General features: G+C 42.2%; 1 protein-coding gene across 2 annotated transcripts in view; it reads left to right on the top strand.

The window, feature by feature from the left end:
* The window catches only part of VRK1 (VRK serine/threonine kinase 1), a 288,098-nt gene that overhangs the window by 108,456 nt on the left and 152,743 nt on the right, over positions 1-26,899 (top strand). For both annotated transcript variants that reach the window (XM_078660130.1, XM_078660131.1), the window contains exons 5-9: positions 11,426-11,513; positions 23,666-23,774; positions 23,863-23,955; positions 24,839-24,971; positions 26,506-26,626. In XM_078660130.1, the coding sequence (XP_078516256.1) occupies positions 11,426-11,513; positions 23,666-23,774; positions 23,863-23,955; positions 24,839-24,971; positions 26,506-26,626 (544 nt within the window). The remainder of the gene's footprint in view (positions 1-11,425; positions 11,514-23,665; positions 23,775-23,862; positions 23,956-24,838; positions 24,972-26,505; positions 26,627-26,899) is intronic.

A 26,899-nucleotide genomic window follows, 5' to 3' on the forward strand; every position in this document is an offset into this window, starting at 1 on the left:
AACACAACAAAACAGCAGAACAAAACAGCAGAACATAACAAAACATAGCAAAACAAAGCATAGGATAGCAAAACAAAACATAGCATAGCAAAACATAGCATATCATAGTAAAACAACAAAACATAGCATAACATAACACAACAAACCATAGCATAACAAAACATAGCATAACAAACCATAGCATAACAAAACATAGCATAACAAAACATAGCATAACAAAACATAGCATAACATAACAAAACATAGCATAACACAGCAAAACATAGAATAGCATAACAAAACAAACCATAGCATAACATAGAATAGCAAAACAAAACATAGCATAACAAAACAAAACATAGCATAGCATAACATAACAAAGAATAGCAAAACAAAACATAGCATAGTAAAACAGAACAAAACAGCAGAACATAACAAAACATAGCAAAACAAAGCATAGGATAGCAAAACATAGCATATCATAGTAAAACAACAAAACATAGCATAACATAACATAGCATAACATAACAAAACATAGCATAACACAGCAAAACATAGAATAGCATAACAAAACAAACCATAGCATAACATAGAATAGCATAACAAAACAAAACATAGCATAACATAACAAAGAATAGCAAAACAAAACATAGCATAGTAAAACAAAACATAGCATAGCATAACACAACAAAACGAGCAGAACAAAACAGCAGAACATAGCAAAACATAGCAAAACAAAGCATAGGATAGCAAAACAAAACATAGCATAGCAAAACATAGCATATCATAGTAAAACAACAAAACATAGCATAACACAACAAACCATAGCATAACAAAACATAGCATAACAAATCATAGCATAACAAATCATAGCATGACAAAACATAGCATAACAAAACATAGCATAACAAAACATAGCATAACAAAACATAGCATAACAAAACATAGCATAACACAGCAAAACATAGAATAGCATAACAAAACAAACCATAGCATACCATAGAATAGCAAAACAAAACATAGCATAACATAACAAAGAATAGCAAAACAAAACATAGCATAGTAAAACAAAACATAGCATAGCATAACACAACAAAACGAGCAGAACAAAACAGCAGAACATAGCAAAACATAGCAAAACAAAGCATAGGATAGCAAAACAAAACATAGCATAGCAAAACATAGCATATCATAGTAAAACAACAAAACATAGCATAACATAACACAACAAACCATAGCATAACAAAACATAGCATAACAAAACATAGCATAACAAAACATAGCATAACAAAACATAGCATAACAAATCATAGCATAACAAAACATAGCATAACAAAACATAGCATAGCAAAACATAGCATATCATAGTAAAACAACAAAACATAACACCGCAAAGCATAGGATAGCAAAACACAGCAAAGCATAGGATAGCAAAACACAGCAAAGCATAGGATAGCAAAACACAGCAAAGCATAGGATAGCAAAACACAGCATAACATAGCGCAACATAGCGCATAACATAGCGCAACGCATAGCGCAACGCATAGCGCAACGCATAGCGCAACGCATAGCGCAACGCATAGCGCAACGCATAGCGCATAACATAGCGCATAGCGCAGAACATAGCGCATAACATAGCGCATAGCGCAGAACATAGCGCATAACATAGCGCATAACATAGCGCAGAGCGCATAACATAGCGCAGAGCGCATAGCATAGCGCATAGCATAGCGCATAGCATAGCGCATAACATAGCGCATAACGCATAACATAGCGCATAACATAGCGCATAACATAGCGCATAACGCATAACATAGCGCATAACATAGCGCATAACATAGCGCATAGCATAGGGCATAGCATAGGGCATAGCATAGGGCATAGCATAGGGCATAGCATAGGGCATAGCATAGCGCATAACATAGCGCATAGCATAGCGCATAGCATAGCGCATAACATAGCGCATAACATAGCGCATAACATAGCGCATAACATAGCGCAACACATAGCGCAACACATAGCGCATAGCGCATAACATAGCGCATAATAGCGCATAGCATAGCGCATAACATAGCGCATAGGGCATAACATAGCGCATAGGGCATAACATAGCGCATAGCATAGCGCATAACATAGCGCATAGCATAGCGCATAGCATAGCGCATAGCGCATAGCATAGCGCATAACAGCGCATAACATAGCGCATAACATAGCGCATAACATAGCGCATAACATAGCGCATAACATAGCGCATAACATAGCGCATAGCATAGCGCATAGCATAGCGCATAACATAGCGCATAGCGCATAGCATAGCGCATAGCGCATAGCATAGCGCATAGCATAGCGCATTACATAGCGCATAACAGCGCATAGCATAGCGCATAACATAGCGCATAACATAGCGCATAACATAGCACAACACATAGCACATAACAGCGCATAGCGCATAACATAGCGCATAGCGCATAACATAGCGCATAGCATAGCGCATAACATAGCGCATAACATAGCGCATAACATAGCGCATAGCATAGCGCATAGCATAGCACATGGCATAGCGCATAACATAGCGCATAGCGCATAACATAGCGCAACACATAGCGCAACACATAGCGCATAGCGCATAACGTAGCGCATAGCGCATAACGTAGCGCATAGCGCATAACGTAGCGCATAGCGCATAACGTAGCGCATAGCGCATAACGTAGCGCATAACAGCGCATAACATAGCGCATAACAGCGCATAACATAGCGCATAACAGCGCATAACATATCGCATAACATATCGCATAACATATCGCATAACATATCGCATAACATAGCGCATAACATAGCGCATAACAGCGCATAACATAGTGCATAACATAGCGCATAGCGCATAACATAGCCCATTACATAGCGCATAGCGCATAACATAGCCCATTACATAGCGCATAACAGCGCATAACATAGTGCATAGCGCATAACAGCGCATAACAGTGCATAACATAGCGCATAACAGCGCATAACATAGTGCATAGCGCATAACAGCGCATAACATAGTGCATAACATAGCGCATAGCGCATAACATAGCCCATTACATAGCGCATAACATAGCGCATAGCGCATAACCTAGCCCATTACATAGCGCATAACATAGCCCATTACATAGTGCATAACATAGCGCATAGCGCATAACATAGCGCATAGCGCATAACATAGCGCATAACATAGCGCATAACATAGCTCATAACATAGCGCACAACAACGCATAGCGCATAACATAGCGCATAACATAACGCATAGCGCATAACATAGCGCATAACCGCGCATAACCTAGCGCATAACATAGCGCATAACATAGCGCATAGCACATAACATAGCGCACAACATAGCGTATAGCGCACAACATAACGCATAGCGCATAACATAACGCATAGCGCATAGCATAGCGCATAGCATAGCGCATAACATAGCACATAACATAGCGCATAACAGCGCATAACATAGCGCATAACAGCGCATAACATAGTGCATAACATAGCGCATAGCGCATAACATAGCCCATTACATAGCGCATAGCGCATAACATAGCGCACAACATAGCGCATAGCGCATAACATAGCGCATAACATAACGCATAGCGCATAACCTAACGCATAGCGCATAACATAGCGCATAACATAGCACATAACATAGCGCATAGCGCACAGCATAGCGCACAACATAGCGCACAACATAGCGCACAACATAGCGCATAACATAGCGCATAACATAGCGCATAACATAGCGCATAACATAGCGCATAACATAGCGCACAACATAGCGCACAACATAGCGCACAACATAGCGCACAACATAGCGCACAACATAGCGCACAACATAGCGCACAACATAGCGCATAGCGCATAACATAGCGCATAACAGCGCATAACATAGCGCATAACATAGCGCATAACATAGCGCACAACATAGCGCACAACATAACGCATAGCGCATAACAGAGCGCATAACAGAGCGCATAACAGAGCGCATAACATAGCGCATAACATAGCGCAACACATAGCGCAACACATAGCGCATAGCGCATAACATAGCGCATAACAGCGCATAGCGCATAGCATAGCGCATAACATAGCGCATAGGGCATAACATAGCGCATAGGGCATAACATAGCGCATAGGGCATAACATAGCGCATAACATAGCGCATAACATAGCGCACAACATAGCGCACAACATAACGCATAGCGCATAACAGAGCGCATAACAGAGCGCATAACAGAGCGCATAACAGAGCGCATAACATAGCGCATAGGGCATAACATAGCGCATAGGGCATAACATAGCGCATAGGGCATAACATAGCGCATAGCATAGCGCATAACATAGCGCATAGCATAGCGCATAGCATAGCGCATAGCATAGCGCATAGCATAGCGCATAGCATAGCGCATAACAGCGCATAACATAGCGCATAACATAGCGCATAACATAGCGCATAACATAGCGCATAACATAGCGCATAACATAGCGCATAGCATAGCGCATAGCATAGCGCATAACATAGCGCGCAGCGCATAGCGCAGCGCATAGCATAGCGCATAGCATAGCGCATAGCATAGCGCATAGCATAGCGCATAGCATAGCGCATAGCATAGCGCATAGCAGCGCATAGCATAGCGCATAACATAGCGCATAACATAGCGCATAACATAGCACAACACATAGCACATAACAGCGCATAGCGCATAACATAGCGCATAGCGCATAACATAGCGCATAGCATAGCGCATAGCATAGCGCATAACATAGCGCATAACATAGCGCATAACATAGCGCATAGCATAGCGCATAGCATAGCACATGGCATAGCGCATAACATAGCGCATAGCGCATAACATAGCGCATAACATAGCGCAACACATAGCGCATAGCGCATAACGTAGCGCATAACAGCGCATAACATAGCGCATAACAGCGCATAACATAGCGCATAACAGCGCATAACATATCGCATAACATATCGCATAACATAGCGCATAACATAGCGCATAACAGCGCATAACATAGTGCATAACATAGCGCATAGCGCATAACATAGCCCATTACATAGCGCATAACAGCGCATAACATAGTGCATAGCGCATAACAGCGCATAACAGTGCATAACATAGCGCATAACAGCGCATAACATAGTGCATAGCGCATAACAGCGCATAACATAGTGCATAACATAGCGCATAGCGCATAACATAGCCCATTACATAGCGCATAACATAGCGCATAGCGCATAACATAGCCCATTACATAGCGCATAACATAGCCCATTACATAGTGCATAACATAGCGCATAGCGCATAACATAGCGCATAGCGCATAACATAGCGCATAACATAGCGCATAACATAGCGCATAACATAGCTCATAACATAGCGCACAACAACGCATAGCGCATAACATAGCGCATAACATAACGCATAGCGCATAACATAGCGCATAACCGCGCATAACCTAGCGCATAACATAGCGCATAACATAGCGCATAGCACATAACATAGCGCACAACATAGCGTATAGCGCATAACATAGCGCACAACATAACGCATAGCGCATAACATAACGCATAGCGCATAGCGCATAGCATAGCGCATAGCATAGCACATAACATAGCACATAACATAGCGCATAACAGCGCATAACATAGCGCATAACAGCGCATAACATAGTGCATAACATAGCGCATAGCGCATAACATAGCCCATTACATAGCGCATAGCGCATAACATAGCGCACAACATAGCGCATAGCGCATAACATAGCGCATAACATAACGCATAGCGCATAACATAACGCATAGCGCATAACATAGCGCATAACATAGCGCATAACATAGCACATAACATAGCGCATAGCGCATAGCATAGCGCACAACATAGCGCACAACATAGCGCACAACATAGCGCACAACATAGCGCACAACATAGCGCACAACATAGCGCACAACATAGCGCATAACATAGCGCATAACATAGCGCATAACATAGCGCATAACATAGCGCACAACATAGCGCACAACATAGCGCACAACATAGCGCACAACATAGCGCACAACATAACGCATAGCGCATAACATAGCGCATAACCGCGCATAACCTAGCGCATAACATAGCGCATAACATAGCGCATAGCACATAACATAGCGCACAACATAGCGTATAGCGCATAACATAGCGCACAACATAACGCATAGCGCATAACATAACGCATAGCGCATAGCATAGCGCATAGCATAGCGCATAGCATAGCACATAACATAGCACATAACATAGCGCATAACAGCGCATAACATAGCGCATAACAGCGCATAACATAGTGCATAACATAGCGCATAGCGCATAACATAGCCCATTACATAGCGCATAGCGCATAACATAGCGCACAACATAGCGCATAGCGCATAACATAGCGCATAACATAACGCATAGCGCATAACCTAACGCATAGCGCATAACATAGCGCATAACATAGCACATAACATAGCGCATAGCGCACAGCATAGCGCACAACATAGCGCACAACATAGCGCATAACATAGCGCATAACATAGCGCATAACATAGCGCATAACATAGCGCATAACATAGCGCATAACATAGCGCACAACATAGCGCACAACATAGCGCACAACATAGCGCACAACATAGCGCACAACATAGCGCACAACATAGCGCATAGCGCATAACATAGCGCATAACAGCGCATAACATAGCGCATAGCGCATAACATAGCGCATAACATAGCGCATAACATAGCGCACAACATAGCGCACAACATAGCGCACAACATAACGCATAGCGCATAACAGAGCGCATAACAGAGCGCATAACATAGCGCATAACATAGCGCATAACATAGCGCATAACATAGCGCATAACATAGCGCATAACCTAACCTAACCAAGCATAGCGCATAACCTAACCTAACCAAGCATAGCGCTTAACCTAACCTAACCAAGCATAGCGCCTAACCAAGCATATCGCATAACCTAACCTAACCAAGCATAGCGCATAACCTAACCTAACCAAGCATAGCGCATAACCTAACCAAGCATAGCGCATAACCTAACCAAGCATAGCGCATAACATAACCTAACCAAGCATAGCGCATAACCTAACCTAACCAAGCATAGCGCATAACCTAGCCTAACCAAGCATAGCGCATAACCTAGCCTAACCAAGCATAGCGCATAACCTAGCCTAACCAAGCATAGCGCATAACCTAGCCTAACCGAGCATAGCGCATAACCTAGCCTAACCAAGCATAGAGCATAGCCTAACCAAGCATAGAGCATAGCCTAACCAAGCATAGAGCATAGCCTAACCAAGCATAGAGCATAGCCTAACCAAGCATAGAGCATAGCCTAACCAAGCATAGAGCATAGCCTAACCAAGCATAGAGCATAGCCTAACCAAGCATAGCATAGCTTAACCAAACACAGCATAGCTTAACAAAACACAGCATAACAAAACAAAAAAAAACATATCATAGCCTAGCAAAACATAGCATAGCATACCAAACACAACAAAACATAGCAAAACAAAGCATAACACACACCACACGCACACACAACCACGCACACACAACCACAACCACAACCACACACAACTATCTATCTATCTATCTATCGCCCTCACTCTGTCTATCGCCCTCACTCTATCTGTCTATCTATCTATCGCCCTCACTCTATCTGTCTATTTATCGCCCTCACTCTATCGGCCTCACTCTATCTATCTAATCGCCTTCATTCTATCTATCGCCCTCACTCTATCTATCTATCGCCCTCTATCTATCTATCGCCCTCACTCTATCTATCTATCGCCCTCACTCTATCTATCGCCCTCACTCTATCTATCGCCCTCACTCTATCTATCGCCCTCACTCTATCTATCTATCGCCCTCACTCTATCTATCTATCGCCCTCACTCTATCTATCTATCGCCCTCACTCTATCTATCTATCGCCCTCACTCTATCTATCTATCGCCCTCACTCTATCTATCTATCGCCCTCACTCTGTCTATCGCCCTCACTCTATCTGTCTATCTATCTATCGCCCTCACTCTATCTGTCTATTTATCGCCCTCACTCTATCGACCTCACTCTATCTATCTAATCGCCTTCATTCTATCTATCGCCCTCACTCTATCTATCTATCGCCCTCACTCTATCTATCTATCGCCCTCACTCTATCTATCTATCGCCCTCACTCTATCTATCTATCGCCCTCACTCTATCTATCTATCGCCCTCACTCTATCTATCGCCCTCACTCTATCTATCTATCGCCCTCACTCTATCTATCTATCGCCCTCACTCTATCTATCTATCGCCCTCACTCTATCTATCTATCGCCCTCACTCTATCTATCTATCGCCCTCACTCTATCTATCTATCGCCCTCACTCTATCTATCTATCGCCCTCACTCTATCTATCGCCCTCACTCTATCTATCTATCGCCCTCACTCTATCTATCTATCGCCCTCACTCTATCTATCTATCGCCCTCACTCTATCTATCTATCGCCCTCACTCTATCTATCTATCGCCCTCACTCTATCTATCTATCGCCCTCACTCTATCTATCTATCGCCCTCACTCTATCTAACACCCTCACTCTATCTAACACCCTCACTCTATCTAACACCCTCACTCTATCTAACACCCTCACTCTATCTAACACCCTCACTCTATCTAACACCCTCACTCTATCTAACACCCTCACTCTATCTAACACCCTCACTCTATCTAACACCCTCACTCTATCTAACACCCTCACTCTATCTAACACCCTCACTCTATCTAACACCCTCACGCTATCTATCTATCAATCGCCCTCACGCTATCTATCTATCTATCGCCCTCACTCTATCTATCTATCGCCCTCACTCTATCTATCTATCTATCGCCCTCACTCTATCTATCTATCGCCCTCCCTCTATCTATCTATCGCCCTCACTCTATCTATCTATCGCCCTCACTCTATCTATCTATCGCCCTCACTCTATCTATCTATCGCCCTCACTCTATCTATCTATCGCCCTCACTCTATCTATCTATCGCCCTCACTCTATCTATCTATCGCCCTCACTCCTATCTATCTATCGCCCTCACTCCTATCTATCGCCCTCCCTCTATCTATCTATCGCCCTCACTCCTATCTATCGCCCTCACTCCTATCTATCGCCCTCCCTCTATCTATCTATCGCCCTCCCTCTATCTATCTATCGCCCTCCCTCTATCTATCTATCGCCCTCCCTCTATCTATCTATCGCCCTCCCTCTATCTATCTATCGCCCTCACTCCTATCTATCGCCCTCACTCCTATCTATCGCCCTCACTCCTATCTATCGCCCTCACTCCTATCTATCGCCCTCACTCCTATCTATCGCCCTCACTCCTATCTATCGCCCTCCCTCCTATCTATCTATCCCCCTCACTCTATCTATCGCATCACCACAGCATCACTCAGCACCACTACAGCATCACTAAGGGGCACAACAACATCACTATGCGCTACCACAGGATCATTGAATGCCACAGCATCACTAGTCGCCACCACAACATCACTCAGCGCCACCACAGCATCAATCTGTGCAACCATTCAACAACAACTGGGTCAAATATGATCTCTCAATGTTTCAAGCTTTATTACAAATGTCACAAAAAGAGGTTAGTATTTCACTTCTGTTCTTGGATTTTCGTCACAATAAAATACACTGAACATATTCTTCACAAAAGTTATTTACAAAAGTTTAAGCTATTGCTATTATAAATTACAATAACTTTTATTTAAGTATTAATTATTAAAAAAATTCAAAGCCATTGTTATTTGTAATATCAATACATCTAAGTCACGTGAATACAACACATATTGCATTACAAATGCTATAGGTGTCACAAGTTATAACTATTGGCATTGTAAATGACAAAGCTATTATTTTTGCTATTTTCAAAACCAACACGTATATAAAAAATGTGTCATTTACAATACCAATAGCTCAAACTTTCCTAATGCGAGACCTTATGCATTGCAAATGCTTGTTTTAAATACTGGAGTGTGATGCCCTAAGTGAGACGTGTATGCCAAGACTCGAGTCCCATGCTGATTGTGCCACTGGAACCAAGCTAAACTTGATTTAGGAACCCCAAGCGGGGTGAAACTGAGCTTGGGTTGCTTGTGTTCTGGTTCACAGATGATTGGACTTCGCAGTTCAGACTGGACTGTTCTTATTGAAGAAGGTTCGAGACTGATTTGCATGTGGCTGGGCCCGGACTAAAGTGGCATGGTTAGCAAAATAACAATGTACTGGTATGCAGCCCTGAATAATTCCCACTGGCAGAGATAATTCAAGCATTCCACCAATCCTTTTTTTTTTTTTTTGCACACGAAATCACTTGGGCAGTTTGTGGTGTGCCTTTAACCCAGTCATCCACCGGCTTTGTTAAGGGCTCTTCTCTTCTTTTGATGTGCAATGGGCCTAAAATGGTAGACAATTCTGACTGCTTCATTACTCAGATTTAGGGCTCTATGTATTTTTGTCATGTAATTTCTAGGCTCCTGGTTCACGAGGATTTTAAGACCCTTTCAACATGGTACGAGACTGCATTCGCAACCTTCTTGAGGCAAACATGTCCTTTGTATTCTGCACCGTAGTGACTCAGGCCTGCTCGGCCAAATGGGCTGTTTGCAAGACTGTAATCCAGGCAAACTGAGCTTTCATATGCTCTGATGCTGCGATTTCACAGTGCTGTAGAAAAACGATACTGTAACCCTTCAGGCACGCATTCGAATATCTGGTACCTATTCATAATTGAGATCAATCAGTAACCCGGAACTTTTGTCATAGACACTTACAGGTAAGGTATATGCAATTACTAGTGCTTTAGTTAAGATGGTGTACATTTCTCATGCAATAGTTTGTCATATAATATTAAGTGGTTGTTTGGCAAACTTAATAGTTTCTTTACCTGGATAAATGATTAAATCTTTAGCTTAAAAACCTTTATGTAGAAGATCTCTTCTACCCTGACAAGAACTTTGAAATTTAAACTATGTACTGCTAAGCCTGTAGATTGGAATGTTTTACTCCAGCAAATGTACTCCTCTATTTTATTTTTTGTAAGAATCTTTTTTTTTCTCTTTTTTTTTTTTTGCGATGTCTTTTTTTTTCAGAAATGCCTTTTTAATATGTATGCAGTGTTGAGAAGGTGTTCTGTTCTAGGGCCATGTATGCTGTGTTGCACAAATAGAAGTAATTTGCATGGGTTGTTTTGAACATGGTGTTTACTACTACAGGAATGCTTTTATGTATGTAAGGTAGAAGCATGCTCCGTCTTGCATATTTCAGTTTCAGGAAATAGTGTGCTGCTGATTTTAAGACATGCTTTTGTTTTTGTTATTTAGTTCAGAAATGGATATCGGTTAATAAATTGAAGTACCTTGGTGTACCCAAGTACTGGGGATCAGGACTCCATGAGAAAAATGGAAGCAGGTAATATTTGACCTGATTTGAAATGCCTTTTTAATTTTGTCTGTGCTGCTCCCTTTCTTGTCGGTGTTCTACCCGATTGCTTTTTTTGTTTAAGAAACTTTATTGAAAATAGAACCAAGCATACAGTAATCCATCCATAATATCAGCCAAACAAATGAACCCAATAAAAATACCAATTAATTCATTGTACACTGGCACCATAAGAGATAAACTATTTTAACCAGGTATATTTAAATGTAGTTATTATTATTATTATTATATTATCAAATGTAGTTGGACTAAACGACATTTAGGCACATTTTTTTTTCTATTTTCACTTTAACATAGAAAGGAGTGGAAAGAAGGAAAAAGAGATGGGACTAACAAAAGAATGGAAAACATGTCCTAAATATTTAGATTAAATTAACCAGAAACATTGCAAAATACAAGCTCCCTAGCTAATGATAATATAAACATTATACAAACAAACCTATTTGTAATTGCATGTATATGGCACGAATACCACTGACTAGGTGTTTAATCGCTTTGCGACAAGTTACATGCTACTCCTGAAACCAGGGTTCGTGGTTAATCCGGTGGTTATTGGTAATTGTTGGCTGTTGGGATTAGTCATGTTTTTTCCAGGTAACATTTAGTAACGCATGTTAAGCTTATACAGTTACACAACAATAAAAACCAGAACAATAGGTAGCAAATATAAATATTTTACAGAGGATAAACATCCTCACAATCTATCTAGAAGCAGTTTCTGCAGAATTTGATGAGAAGTCAAGGGTGACTATAGCAAATCTTCCTTGACTGCCAATTGCACCGATGAGTGATGAGTTCTCTCTTATCTAGGATTGTGGCATACCAGAATCCGCCATGTCTTGAAAGAAATATTAATGCTTTTCCATTTGGGTTTTGTACCCTTTAACGCAATGGCAATCTGAAGTTCAGCTCATTTAAAGTTCCTGTCAAACTGACCAATTTTCACTGCTTCCCCAGAGAAAACAAAAGTTTCGTTAAAAAGTATGGAAACGAGAATACTTCTCTATTTTTGTATCAAACTTGTATTTAAAAATATCGAACGAAAGGATAATGAAAGACACAGGCACAATATCACCATTTTGGCATCCGCAATATCAACGGCTGTCAACTTACATTTTATGAAGAGTGGTAGGTGTAAGAAGAAATACATGTAAAGTTAAACTGAAATGGGGACAATGTTATCCACATCCTTTCCTCACAACAATTCTGCAAGTTATCGGAGTTGTCACTTAGTCAACTTTTTATATCTGAAGTGCCTTTAACATTCGGAGAGGTATTACTTATCAAAGGGTTTAGTTTCTCTGATCTGTTTTGTAATATTCAAGGTTTTAGATAGAGCCTATCTAAACGATGATCTTAATAAATTGGATTTATATAGAAAGGAAGCAGGAATATTAAACTGCTATTGCAACTCCTGAAATGGAAGAAGTTTGTTGGAGAAAAGTTTATTAACCAGATAGCCATCCAGCCTCTCCTTAACACCTTCAATGCGAAGGCAATTCCCGCTGTGTGCTGAGCATCCTGGAAACCCATTGTTCATGACAAGGTCAGCTCGTCATAAGCACAGCTCCAGTAAACTGCATGACGAGCTGGCCTTGTCATTAGCATGGAAGTGGTTAAAATTACTTTATACGTAATCTTGATTCTTTTATTGTTACATAAGGATGCCAACGAAAGTATTTTGTATAGAGTTTCCCTAACTAGGGATTTCATGATCGAATAAGAGTGGTTAATAATGGGGGAAGATAGGGGAGGAGCTTCGCGGGCATCCAAGATGGTCGCGTGAGCACAGAGCTCCCGAGACCCGCGCCGCCCTTCGCAAATATCCTGACTATATCCTGATTCTGAAGATGGGCTCTTGAAGGCGACCTTTGGCTGACCTTAATATTCTTTTCAAAATTGAAATCGGATGTCAGGAGCCACTTTTACATCGACTCAAACTTTTACGGCCTGCCCCGGGACGGGGCTGGGGGCTCTGCTGATCTTCAGGCCGTGGAGTAGTTGAACAACAACGGCCAGTGGGGTCTTCCCCCAGGCGGCCTCACTTCAACTTTCAGTTTCACTTTCCTACTCCGGGTTCTGATTGACTGGCATTCTCTCAGATCTACTCCCGATCCGGCTTGGTTTCGCTCTACTGCTGGGTGCCTTCTTCCGTGAGCGTTTGGCCTCCAGCCCTGTTGGCATTTTCGTTAATTTGGCCCACTTTCGTATACTTTGAGATCGGCCATTTTCACCAGGTCTCGAGGGCCCCTCCGGGGCACTATTTCCAATATGGCCACCAGACCGGACACCGAGAAGCGCAAGACAAAAACACCTCTCCGAGGGGGACTAACTCAAACCAATGTGATGGATCGCTACACCCATCCTAAAGGATCCCCCAGTGGCACTGGCCGTACTCCTGAAGACCCCATGGTGGATCCTGCTGCGCCTACGGAGGTATCGCTTCAGGACGTCATGAGCGCCATTACCAGTATGAAGTCCTCCATGGGACAACAGTACGAGGCCCTCGCCTACAAGATTGATACGGTGGCTGTCGATGTCACGCTGATTAGAGCGGACCTGGCTAAGACCAATGAGAGGGTCAAGGCTTTGGATTTGAAGACCTCCAGCCTGACTACTGATGTCACGGACTTACAGACTGAGATCGGCAACTTGCGGTCTTCACAGGACTTGATGGCCCGTCGGCTTGAGGATTCTGAAAATAGGGCCCGGCGCAATAATGTACGCATCATCGGTGTTCCGGAAACTCCCGAGGATGCTGCCACCGACCTCTTGGTGGAAGATCTGGTCCTGAATCACCTAGCCCCCGCCGGACTCAGTAAATTCTTTGCTGTTGAACAGGCCCATCGATCCCCTGGCGGGAAGCTGGAGCCGGGTGCCCCCCCCCCCCCGATACCCATATTACCAAACTCTTCCACTTTCGGGATAGGGACGCTATCCTTCGAGCTTCTCGGGAGAGCGGCCCTGTGAAATTTGAAAACGCCACTGTGAATTTCTATCCCGACTTTACTCCGCTGGTTCAGCGGCAGAGAATGGGGTTTCAGGGAGTGAAGCGACGGCTGCGCGGTTTGGACCTTAAGTACGCCATGTTGTTTCCAGCCAGACTTCGGATCGAATATGAGGAACGAACGTTTTTCTTTGATCGTCCGGACAATGTCAGTGACTGGCTTGATTCCTTGCCAAAAAGAGATGATCGAACTGAGCACCCCGGTGGCGCAGACGGTGGCTCGCCGAAGCAAGAGTGACATTGTGGTTCCCGACGTCTGAACTTTCCACCTGTTTGTCAGCTGAGTTTGGATAATTGTTCTTTCGTTCTATTTTAGGTTGGCCCGATGGTGGCGGGGGTGTAAGGGGTCTCTTCCTCCTCCTGGGTTCTTTGTGTAGATTAGTTTTATGATTGGGCGACAGGCACACTGCAAGTTGGGGTGGCTTTTGAGTCGTACGCAGGGGTGCAGGGTGGGGGGCGTTGTAACGGGCTTCAGTTGGGGGGTGGTGGGGGGTTGTTCGTTTGTTTGTTTTTGTTCACAAGGCATCGTATCGTTATCTTGTCCGTGTCGATCATTGGGTCCTATGAGGGGTGTGCTCTGTTTCCTTCCCGGGGATGGGGGTAGTGAGTTGAGACTGCTGTCCTGGAATGTCAATGGTTTGGGAGACAGGATAAAACGAGGGGTTGTGCTGCAGTTCCTTAGACGTCATTCCCCCGATATTGTTCTTTTGCAAGAAACGCATTTAATTGGTAACGCATGCCAGGCTATGAATAGACGTGGCTACCGACTGGTCGCTCACTCTGGATTCACTTCCGGCTCCAGGGGGGTGGGTATTCTAATCCGGTCCTCTCTCCCCCTTAAATTGATGAGGTAATACTCGACGACAGGGGGCGCTATGCTGCGCTCACTGGTAGATGGGAGGGTAAGACACTTTCCATACTCACAATGTACGTCCCTCCGGGCCTGCAGGTGTCGACCTTTGCTGACCTTGGGCGGCTCGTACTGGGGCTTCCTGGGGGTCTTCTGATCCTGGGTGGGGACTTTAACTCCGTGGTCTCTGGCACTTTGGATCGCTACCCTGCTAGGGATTTGGCTAGGTCTCAACTGTGGCTGGCTGACCTGCTGGAAACCTTTGGCCTTATAGATAGTTGGAGGTTGATGGACCCTACGCAGCTACAATATACCTTTCACTCGGGGGCCCATGGTAGTCTCTCCAGGTTAGATTATTTCTTAATGCCAGCAGCGCAATTATCCTCCATCAGAGAGATTTGTCATCTTCCCAGGGGCATTTCTGATCACTCCCCCCTGTGGCTTTGTGTTGAGGCTGGAGTGGGTGGCGAGGGTAGAGTGGCTCCCATAAATCCCTGGTATCTCCGCAATCCTAAAACCCGCTCTGAACTGCTGAAATCTATTGACCATTACTTCGATGAAAATGAGGGGTCTGTTTCTTCTTCTATTTCACTGTGGGAGGCCTTCAAGACGGTCATCCGTGGACATTCTTTGTCGTTGATTGCTGCTTCCAAGAAGGCTAAATGTGAGGAACTTGTACGCCTCGAAACTGACATAACTGTGCTTGAGAGTGATCTTGAAGGTGATGTTACTCGTTCTAAATTGCATTCCCTCAGTCTGATTATAGAGCCCTTGTGACTGACGCGGCAAAAGCGATGAATAGAGAGCAACAGGGCAGGATGTATGATTTGGGCGACAAGGCTGGTAAACTGATTGCGTGGCTGGACAAGAAAGAGAGAGTGAATCGTGTCGTCCCTGTGATTGAAAGGTCGGATGGTGAGTGTATCACTGACCCAGCTGGTATTGTTGAGTGCTTTGTTGACCATTTCCGAACCGTGTACGCCTCGGTCAGTGATAGGGACGAGGAGGATTCCCAATTGTTGGTGCGAGACATTGCATTGCCTCGCCTTTCTGATGATGATCGAGACCTACTGGATGCGCCTCTTTAGATAGATGAAGTCGCTGTTGCCATACGTTCCCTTTGTTCTGGCAAGGCAATGGGTCCCAATGGTTTGCCCATTGAACTATATAAGCTGCGACCCGACAAAATGGGCGCCCTACTTAAGGAGTATGTTTCTTGAGGCTTTCGATTCTGGTTCCCTCCCCGTTGATCAGCGACTAGCTACCATCGTTGTAATTCACAAGGAGGGTAAGCCGCGCGATCGCTGCGCCTCGTATAGGCCCATTTCATCACTCAATGCCGAACCCAAAATACTGGCCAAATTGTTAGCTAATCGGTTGATTACGGTGATTAGCGACTTGATCCATCCGGATCAATCCTGCTTCATTCCACACCGGAATACCGCCCTTAATCTTCGGAGACTTCTCGGAGTTCTCGCGAGAGCTGAGACTCTTACTGAGCTGGCCATTTTGGCCTCTTTGGACGCCACTATGGCTTTTGACACTATAGAATGGCCTTATCTGTGGGCGGCCCTTTCCAAATTTGGGTTTGGTTGGACATTCATCGCCTGGGTGAAGCTTCATTATGAAAAGCCCCTCGCCCAGGTGGTTGTTAACGGGAAGGTCTCCGGTATCTTTACACTTGGTCGAGGCACTCGGCAGGGTTGCCCGCTGTCCCCGTTGCTTTTTGCCCTAGCTTTGGAGCCATTGGCGGAGTGGCTCCGTTGGGAGCCTTCAATGAAAGGCATTCGGTGGACTCCCGACTTTGAGGACCGAATCTCGCTATACGCGGATGACCTCTTCCTATATCTTACATCCCCTCAGAAATCCCTTAATGTGCTTTTTGACGTTCTGACCTCCTTCGGAAAGAACTCGTATCTCATTATTAAGGGGACTAAATCATGCGTCTATGTTTTGTCCGGAGATCTTCCTCCACAGAATTACGATGCGACCCCACATGGTGCGGGCGCATACTCCCATTTCCCTATGGGAGCTTGTGCTGCGGCTGTAAATTGTCCATGGCACAAGCTCACATAGAGAAAGGGAAATTGTGTTCATCCCTGCACCGCATAGCAGGCACCTCCGCTCCTGTCACACAGTCCTGGGATCAAGAGGGGGCACCATAGGAGCCCCCTTGCCCCCAACTGTAGGCTTCAAAGAGAAGGGGGCCCTGCTAGGGGCCCCCAAAGTCGCTTTCTAACAGGCTTTCCATTTTGGAAACCCCCGGCATGGAGAGCCTGTGGGAAACCGAGCATCGTAATCCCAACAGCAGAAACACAGTCCATTGGGATTACGGTCCGGTCTCTGATTGGCTTACTGACTGGACAGTTTCAATTCCGACCACCTAAGTTGTACTTAGGCTGTTGGAATTGATACTGACTATCTCGGTCGGAATGCCTCCGACCTCAGATCGGAGGCTTTCTGACCGAGATCGTAATAGACCTCTTAGTCTCTTAGGTATCTTTCTTGTTCTGTATTGTGCAACCTCTTCTAACCAGCATTGTCTTGCCTTCAGGTCACCATGCGAGTTACAACTCTTATAGGATAGTATTTTTCAGTTTTTGAATATAGAATTGAAATAATCATCCAACACGTTAACAGATGGAAACATTTTAGGAGTGTATAATTCCGTGAAATAATCAAAAAAATCAGGATATCAGATTATTTATATTGCTGGTTTTGTATAGCATCTGTAATAATAATTTTGTTTCTGTTTTTAAGTTGTCAATACATATTAATAACTTCCCAGCTCTATTTTGACCCCCACTTAAACACAAATGAATCTTTAATAAATCGCCACATGTACCCTCACAGATTTATTATTAAAGTTGTTAAATTTGCCTGTAGGAGGTATTTCAGGGATTCCTGCTTAGGTAGATTGTATTTGTCCTCTAAGTTCTTAATTCTTTGGAGAAGAGCAGATCACTCCTTTTGGCAGCTGCATAACTTATAATATTTCACCTAGCATTTGTTTTAACAGAATCCCAGATAATATTCATATTGGTGTCCAGTACTTTCTTAATTAAATGGCAAGATATTAAAAACTCAAAATGTATCATGTAATTAGGAATTATTGATGCTCCATTTATTACTGTGTGCGTTCCCAGTCAAAACTTTAAGATCGATTTCTTTCTAGTTTTACCTTTCAAATAAGAAATTTAACCCGGAATCTATCTACAATGCATTCATCTTACGTGTCTAAACCTTTTGTAGCACAAAATGCCATAAGATTAAAAAGAACACTTAGCACAGTCTAGGTATCTTTTCCCATCGATCTGTTTCTTAACCAAAGAGAAAATATTAACTTTCCCCTGGTATCCCTCAAAATACACACAATTTACACACCTGTAAAGTGTTATGAGGAGAACCCCACGCACTCGCTCTCAATTTAGCTTCACTTAGCTAAAATAACACAAATCCTCATTGTTTGTTGTTTCAACAGTGAGGTCTCGCACAGAATCTGAGCAGTTGCATGGCAGGGGTTTTCTTTTGTGTAAGATGCATGCTCAAGAGTCTACAGATTATCCTTGCAGTCTTTCACCTGCCAAATATACCACATGAAAGCTTCTTCATGGCCAGAGCAGCCTACAGTTTAGGATATCATCTTCTAGATCAGGGTGGGTTTGTAGGTTTTCCGGCTGCGATGTTAGTTGATTTATTGGCTATCAGTGTCCTAGTAATATATCTGCTGTTACGTTGCCCATAGGGACATTGTTGTCTTCACTAAGTAAGCTTGCCTGCTGCTTTGCGCACATTACTACTCGTTTTTAGGTCGAGCCTGTCCCATTCCGCAGGAATGGATAGGATCGAATTTTAGTGTTGCATCAGGAAAGCTAAACCAGCCGGCGTTTTCCTCAAGTGCATGTGATCGTGAACGCGCATCCGCCGGCTGGTTTAGCTTTCCTGATGCAACTCTAGGGATCTGCTCCGCCCCCTACTGCACGCGCTTTCCATCTGCCTGCCTCGAGTGCGTCCACTTTAAAGCATCTGTTGCTCGGGCTCAGTTCTCCACTTCTCCTCCCCCCTCCTCCCCTCTAATTACATCCCTGTTCACGACCGCAAGGCCGTGCTTCAAAGGGATCCGTAGTCCCGCCCCTAAAAGCTTCTTTCCTGACTCCACTCTCTTCCCCTCCTCTTTACTTTCCTGGTTTTCTTTTCGTTCTCTGTTCGTATCCCCCCTCACCCCCTCCTCTCTCTTTCTCTCTCTCTCTCGCTCTTTCTTCCTCATTTCTCTCCAACTCTAGCCCTTCGTATCCCTTTCTCCCTCTATTTCTCTCCCCACTCTACTGGTAGATTGAGGCCACAGGCACACGGGCAGAAGTGCTCGAAATCGCACCCCTGCTCTTCAAAACCCTGTGCTCAGCGCTCCGTTCACCCCTCCAGGCACCAGCAGTTTCACCGGTCAGTTTAGCACCTTCAATTACCCCCGCACAACGCGGGACATCGCAGATATTATTATTATTTTTTTTTTTAGCACTCTAGTCACGCAAGTTGCCATCTCGGTACAAATGTACCTTTCTATTTTCTCCTTCTGCTGATAACTTACAGCACAAATGAAGCTCCCAAATCGGCCCTTCTCCACTATGCTGTGCGTGTTTTCCCGGCCGCCTGTGTGGACAGATGGCGATATTTACTTTCCTGTCATTTTTGGTGACTCCAGATACAGAGAGAACAGATAAGATCGTTTGCTTTTAGCGAGCCTCCCTCACTGGCCCTTAAAACGAGTGAAGTTCTCACTTGAATCATTTCACCCTGCAGTTGTGTTTTCAGTGTGCTTCAAGATACAACCACAAAGCAAAAACATTTCCCAATACCCATGAATTATTATAACGTGCTTTACATTTGTGACCTGAACACGACAATATGTAAATTACAGTGGAATTATTAATATTTACTTGTATTGCATGTATACAGCGTTTACCACTTACCTACATCTTTGCTAAATCGTTTTTTATTTAACACTTGACAGTGTCCCTTCCGCTGCTACCCAGTTAGTCATCACTTTCTTCGGTGCAGGGGTTATCTTAACTTCGTGTGCTAAGGCACATATTTTTTTCATTACTCTTTTCCCAACCGTACGTTCACAACACAACTTCACACGAACATGAAAGTAAGCCTTCTCAACCACCATCTAAATCATGAGGATGGACTTCTACAGTTCTGGACATTTAACAAAACAAACAAGCATTTGCAATGCAATAGGTCTCGCAGTTGTGAGAGTTTGAGTTATTGGCATTGTAAATGGCAACGCCTTTTATTTACGTGTTGGTTTTTAAAACATAAATGAAAGGCATTGTCATTTACAATGCCAATAGCTTAAACTCTCGCAAATGCGAGACCTATTGCATTGCAAATGCTTGTTATTTTTTGCAATAATTTCTATGGCTGTTTTCACATGAGAACTCATCGCTGTGTTCACTCCCTGCATGTTCCTGGGATTTAGTCTGAACATTATGAGCAAGGTCGAACAACAATGCCTCTTGCCATTTTGTTCTGTCCTGGCCTTAGCACCTAGACAAAACATACTGATTCAGCTGTTGTTTGGACAACGTACTTTAGTTTTATTGGAATACACGAATAGGTGGGACACAATGGGAGAGGGACCTTTCCAGGGAGAAGAGGGAGACCGCACCTATGATGTAGACTACCATCTATAGGCTAAGGTGCGGTGTCTGCTGACAAAGCCCTGAGATGATCAAATATATAATAATACTGCTTCTTAGCCAGGGGAGGGAGGTTGGATTCTGTTTTCATGATGACATCTCCCTTCATGATTTATTGACTAGCTGTCCTGACTGTATTTGTACTATGAATTTTCCTGCTTGTTGTGGCACGTATACTGCATGTTGGGGCACGTTAGTTAAAATACATATTTTAAGCTGTTTCATGTCTGTCAGATCTTACTGTGGACAAGTACAAGCAAAAGGGTGTGTCTTGTTACCGCGATTCCTGAGAGATCTGGGAGTGTTGTGTTCTGGAGTGTCTAATCATTTGTTTCTCTGTGAGTAGGAGTGCAAGTGAGACACTATAGTTAGTCGGTCCTGAGCTCATAGATACTGAGGTGGTAGGAGGACTCAGTCCTTGCGCATAGTTCTGTTTTTGGGCAGAATGCCTGCAACACTGCACTAGTTCATCACCTTAACTTCTTGGTCTTGTAACCCCCGAAACAACAACCTTTGGTGACTCAAATATCGGCAACCCCAGAATCTTGGCATAGACTGAGAATTTCTTTCTAAATCGCCCCACACTTGGATAAGTTCATCACTTATGAACGGTGTACCACCACCTCAGCTCCAGCATAGCCATGTTGCCCTTGGCAAAAGGCGCTTTCATTTTTACGGCACTAAGAAACAATGAAACATTAATTAGAACATTGTTTGCTCTGCTGAATGTTCTTATAGTTGAAAGCGATGTTGACTCGTAATGAGTCCCATTGAAGCACAATCTTCCTGCCCATTACCTCATTCTACATTGACTGGTAGGTCCATTTTGTCACCGTTTTCCTGGTCTTTCAGCAATTTATAAATCACCATAATGACCCCCTTTTAAGTAATACATTTGGTCAATAAATTGTCTAATTTGATAAGGTCTCTGACTGTGACAGTTTAATCAGTAGGGTGTGTAGCCTCCACTAAAAGAGAAGACTCAGGAAAAGATTGTTGAGTGAATTGTCTGCCCACTGACTGCACACCAATATTTAGCGAGCGTATAAAGGGGACACATAGCCAGTCTCTGCTTGAGCAAAAACCTTCCTGGAGCCATGAATGTAAACCTGTATTATGGCACTTTAACTCCAAAAACAACATGTTGATGAAATGGAGGTTGAATTAAGAAATGTCTGGGGTTTAGTAGACTGCTGACCAGCCCTTAGGATAGTAGAATTCTAGTCAGTATCTCCTCAGCCTTCATTTCACGTGAGTCCCAGAGTGCCCAAGATTTGACCTTACTTAGATTAGGGCTATTCTTGGGAAGGTTCAAGCGGTATCTTATTGTTTGTTAGGGAGCTCTTATCCACATTGAGTGTAATGGATGTATTTCTTCCAAAGTTGCAGGTGCTAGATCCTGATATTGACCAGAAAAAGCAATTTGAGAGGAATTCAAATGACTTCCACAGAACATCCTTCTTTCCTTTTGCCTCTTTTTCAATGTATCTTCAAGGAAAAGTGCTAAATCAACACATTTAGAAAAAGGATGCTGTGATTGAAATAAATTTGTCCTGAATGCCTCCTTTAAACCATGTTGAAATATATTAACAAGACTTCTTTCAGCCCAGGTAGTTTTAGCTTCCAATTAACGAAAATGAATCACAGGAGTCAGTTCTTGAATATCACACAACACCTCTTAAGCGGAGTATCCCAAATGGGGACGTTCATACGTCTTGAAAGCTAATTGGAAAATCTCATAAGACTGTAAACAAGCATGTAAGATGGGTATTAACTGAGTTAGCCGAGCCAATGCTGATCCAAAAAGTCAACTCAGCCGGTAACTTACTTTGACTTGATATTAATAAAACTGCACATAGCAAAAAGCAAAACACAGTAAGAGAATCCAAAATCTCACTATAACTGGATTCCGGCAAAACATGAGACCCTTGAAGGGACTACTGGGATTTCTGTAGAACGTGACACCAAGGTCTATTTAAGAACCAATTTCTCATGGTACAATTGCTATAATTTGTGTACCAGGTCCTGAGCAAGATGTAAAGTAGAACTAACTCTAAGTAGTTAATGACATCACAGACTGTCAAGAATTCTCTTGTATCCACAATCCTACAATGCACAGATGATATGCTTCTCTTTTAGAGGGTCATAGGAGGTAAAAACCACAAAGGGGAAAAAAACCTTTGTCAATATTGTAATTCACGATTGACGATTAAGGTAGTGCTGGAGAAGCCACTACAGTATCAAACTCCTCCTGAAATCAGGAACAAAAAAAGAGCCAGTCTAAACTAAGAAAAGATCTCAAAAGGAAAACAATTAAACCTGCTTGAAGCAAAATATGCGGACAGAAAAAGCAGCAAAAAGCCTGAAATCGAACAAAAGTAAATCCAGTAAAAATCTTGTGATCCTCTACATGCATACTGAAGGGACTTGCTTATTTACATGTGCCTTGTCCCAAGATGGAGTAAAATGATGGTAGGAAATTATAAGCCTCATGTCCGAGAACTAAAATATAATATGGGTCACCACATATCTTTTTATTTCTATGGTCTTCTTTTGTTTTCAGATATCGGTTTATGGTAATGGACAGATTTGGAAAAGATCTACAAAAGATATATGAAGAGAATAGCAAAGTATTCTCACATTCTACTGTTTTGCAGTTAGGTTTGAGGCTGGTAAGGGCTTTCCCTTTTTTGTTTCTAATGTTTTGTGAATAATAATTTATTTTTAATTTATTTAACTCAGCTTGTTTATTTTTGACAGCTTGATATCCTGGAATATATCCATGAACATGAGTATGTACATGGAGACATCAAGGCTTCAAACCTTCTCTTGCATTATAAAAATCCTGATCAGGTATGTCATATTTGGATATTTATGGGACTGTATTTAATGGCCTGTATTTGGCTCTAGAATTCCTTCGCAATCAAAGTAGTTAGAAAATGCATGTATTTTGTCCAGATTAGCTGTGTTTCTTTAAAGTCTGATTATCTTCTCCAATCTAATTTACTTGTTTCTCCTTCATGGAATTATCAGTATTCCTAAAAGCGGACTACCTCCCTGTCACAGGATCCCGGATACTCTTACTCCAAAGAGAAAATCCTTTATAACTCATAACTGAACAGAGAAGCAAAATAAGCTGTATCTTTTAAAAAGAGAATATGCAAGAAAGGAAGTAAAATGGGTGTCATTCTCCCCAAAGGACAACGGCAGCAGGATAATAGTGACCAAATTGTTTTATTTTTCAGTTCTTGTTGCATTTCTTCACCTTTAAGACATTTATTTATTTCTGTCTATTAAGATTGGAGAATGACTGCCCTTTCTTGACCTGTCATTTCATCCACTAGAAAAGCCTTTTGATGTGCCTTTTTTATGCTTTGGGATATTCAGTAGCTTAACTTTAGTATTTTCTCTGGGATCTTCAAGTATTGGAGAGATTTTATGTTTTAAAATGTTTTTATCGGGAGCTGGAAAACATATTGCTTAGCTGAAATTTATGTGGCTGCTACATATTTTATTTAATGTTGGGATACTAAGATATTATTTTCTTGGACGGATATATTTAGAAAATAGTTGAGAATTTCTATTTGTCCATGTAGATTGAAACCCAGAATGGAAAGACAATATTTGGAGTTGTGGGTGGTGGCGGGGAGAAATTTTATAAATCTTAAAGTTTAATTATGAGAATTACCAATGTTGACACTATATGTAATATCATTTTATATATGTAATACTGTAGGTGTATTTGGTTGACTATGGCTTGGCATACCGGTACCGTCCTGAAGGAGTACACAAGGAATACAAAGAAGACCCCAAGAGGTGTCATGATGGCACCATTGAATATACCAGTATTGATGCACACAAGGGCGTAGGTATGGAACTATTTTACAGCGGCAGAAAGGAAAAGTGCTAAGCTTTAGCTGTTCTTCAGTCCCATTTTTTGCCGTAATATTGCTGAATATTGACACCTTTTCTTCTCTCAAAGGCCAGCCTATCAGTGTCTATACGGTTGAAGAGTATAGTGCATACTAACATAAGCCTTTTTCGGTTATGTAACATGCATCTAGCTAGGTGTTTTTTGGGTTTTGCTTAAAAGTTTTGTTGTAATTTTGGAGTTTTAGGGCCGATTTTATTCATGTCTTTGAATGATGTTTAAGTAACCGTTTTTGACCTTCCTTTTTTGGTTCAAGAGCTGTTTAGAACCGAATTACCAACACGTCCTTATTGAGTACATTTAATTTGAAAAATAACTTACAGCAATAGAAGGTTCTAGTATATGTATAGTGTACTGCACTGGTTCTTAACCTTGTGACTTCTGTGGACCCCAACTTAATCATTACTGGAAACCAGGAACCCTCCCACTGAGTTATTACTGGAAGCTGGGGATTCTGGCCTAAGCTATTTCTATGATTTGAGCCGCAAAGCCTTGCACAAAAATACAGCCACAAGCATTCTTCAAGGGAATGCTGAAATATTTTATTTAATTTACAAACATATTTTAAAAAGTTTAAATTGTAATATTAATAGGAAGGTTCTAAATCAATTGAGGCCACTCATCGTCCGTACTGTATCTTGTTTGATGCACTTGCACTGCCCCCCCAAATCAATCTGAGCATACCAACTAAATTTTTTGTTTCCAATTATACATTTCTAAACATTTACAGAAAGATTTTAAATGTTGCTTCTTTATTTCTCAACACTTTATTGATCTATTAATATTATTTAATTTTCTAAGCAGTCACTGACCCCATGAGTAGTCTTCACAGGCCCCCAGGGGTCCTTGGACCACACCAAAATTAATGGCAGACTAGTTGTTTAGCCTTTTCCATCTTCTTATGGAAGTAAACATGGGAGACACCCCTACTTAAAGTGCTCAATTTATGCAAATGTACTTGACTTCATTATGGGAAATCATGCTTTCAAAAACGTATTTTCTTTCTAGGCTGCATTTTGGTAACTTTGTTGCACGTAGTATAGTCCCCAGAGTTTCAATTAACACCATTCAGTTTGGATGATTTAGATGTGAGAATGTATGCCAGCAAGTATTTTAACATAGATTGCTAGAATAAGTTCATGAAATTAATTTTCCAAGGCATAGGCACATTTTTTAATCTGTCTAATGTAACTTTTTACACTGGACTCTCTCATGGTGTTGGGTTTACATCCCCAACCCACTCTAATTAGCATTACTATTATAGATTGTGTTATAAGCAAGAGGTATTATCAGTAAACTAATGATGTGTACTACTGAGTTTAGATCTGTCTTTGCTAGATGTGGAATACATTCCCAAAATGTAGAGGCAGAATTGCAAGCCTTCTTTTTGTGTGTATTAGTTAATATGAAAATTAATTTTCTTGGTGCTGACCACTGTTTTGTTTAACTCGCAATCTCTGTCCTTTTCACAGCTCCTTCACGTCGCGGTGATCTGGAAATACTTGGGTACTGTATGATTCAGTGGCTCTGTGGTCGGTTGCCTTGGGAGGACAACCTGAAAGATCCAAATTATGTACGGGACTCTAAAATAAGGTGGAACATATCTTTGCAATTTTTCTTTTTTCATGATGGTATGAGGGTGCTGGCATGTGGACCAATTTGAAATGCTATGTACTAAATTAAGGCAAAGAATGTATATTTTAAGTCTTTTGAAATTTGTGGACAGACACATCGAAAAAATGCCAGAATATATAGCACCTATCCGAAAAATCAGCCTAATTCTTAAGTTTTTCATTGTGTATATATATATATATATATATATATATATATATATATATATATATATATATATATATATATATATAT

The sequence above is a fragment of the Lissotriton helveticus genome, chromosome 9 (assembly GCF_964261635.1).
Source record: "Lissotriton helveticus chromosome 9, aLisHel1.1, whole genome shotgun sequence".
In the NCBI taxonomy this organism is placed as follows: Eukaryota; Metazoa; Chordata; class Amphibia; order Caudata; family Salamandridae; genus Lissotriton; species Lissotriton helveticus.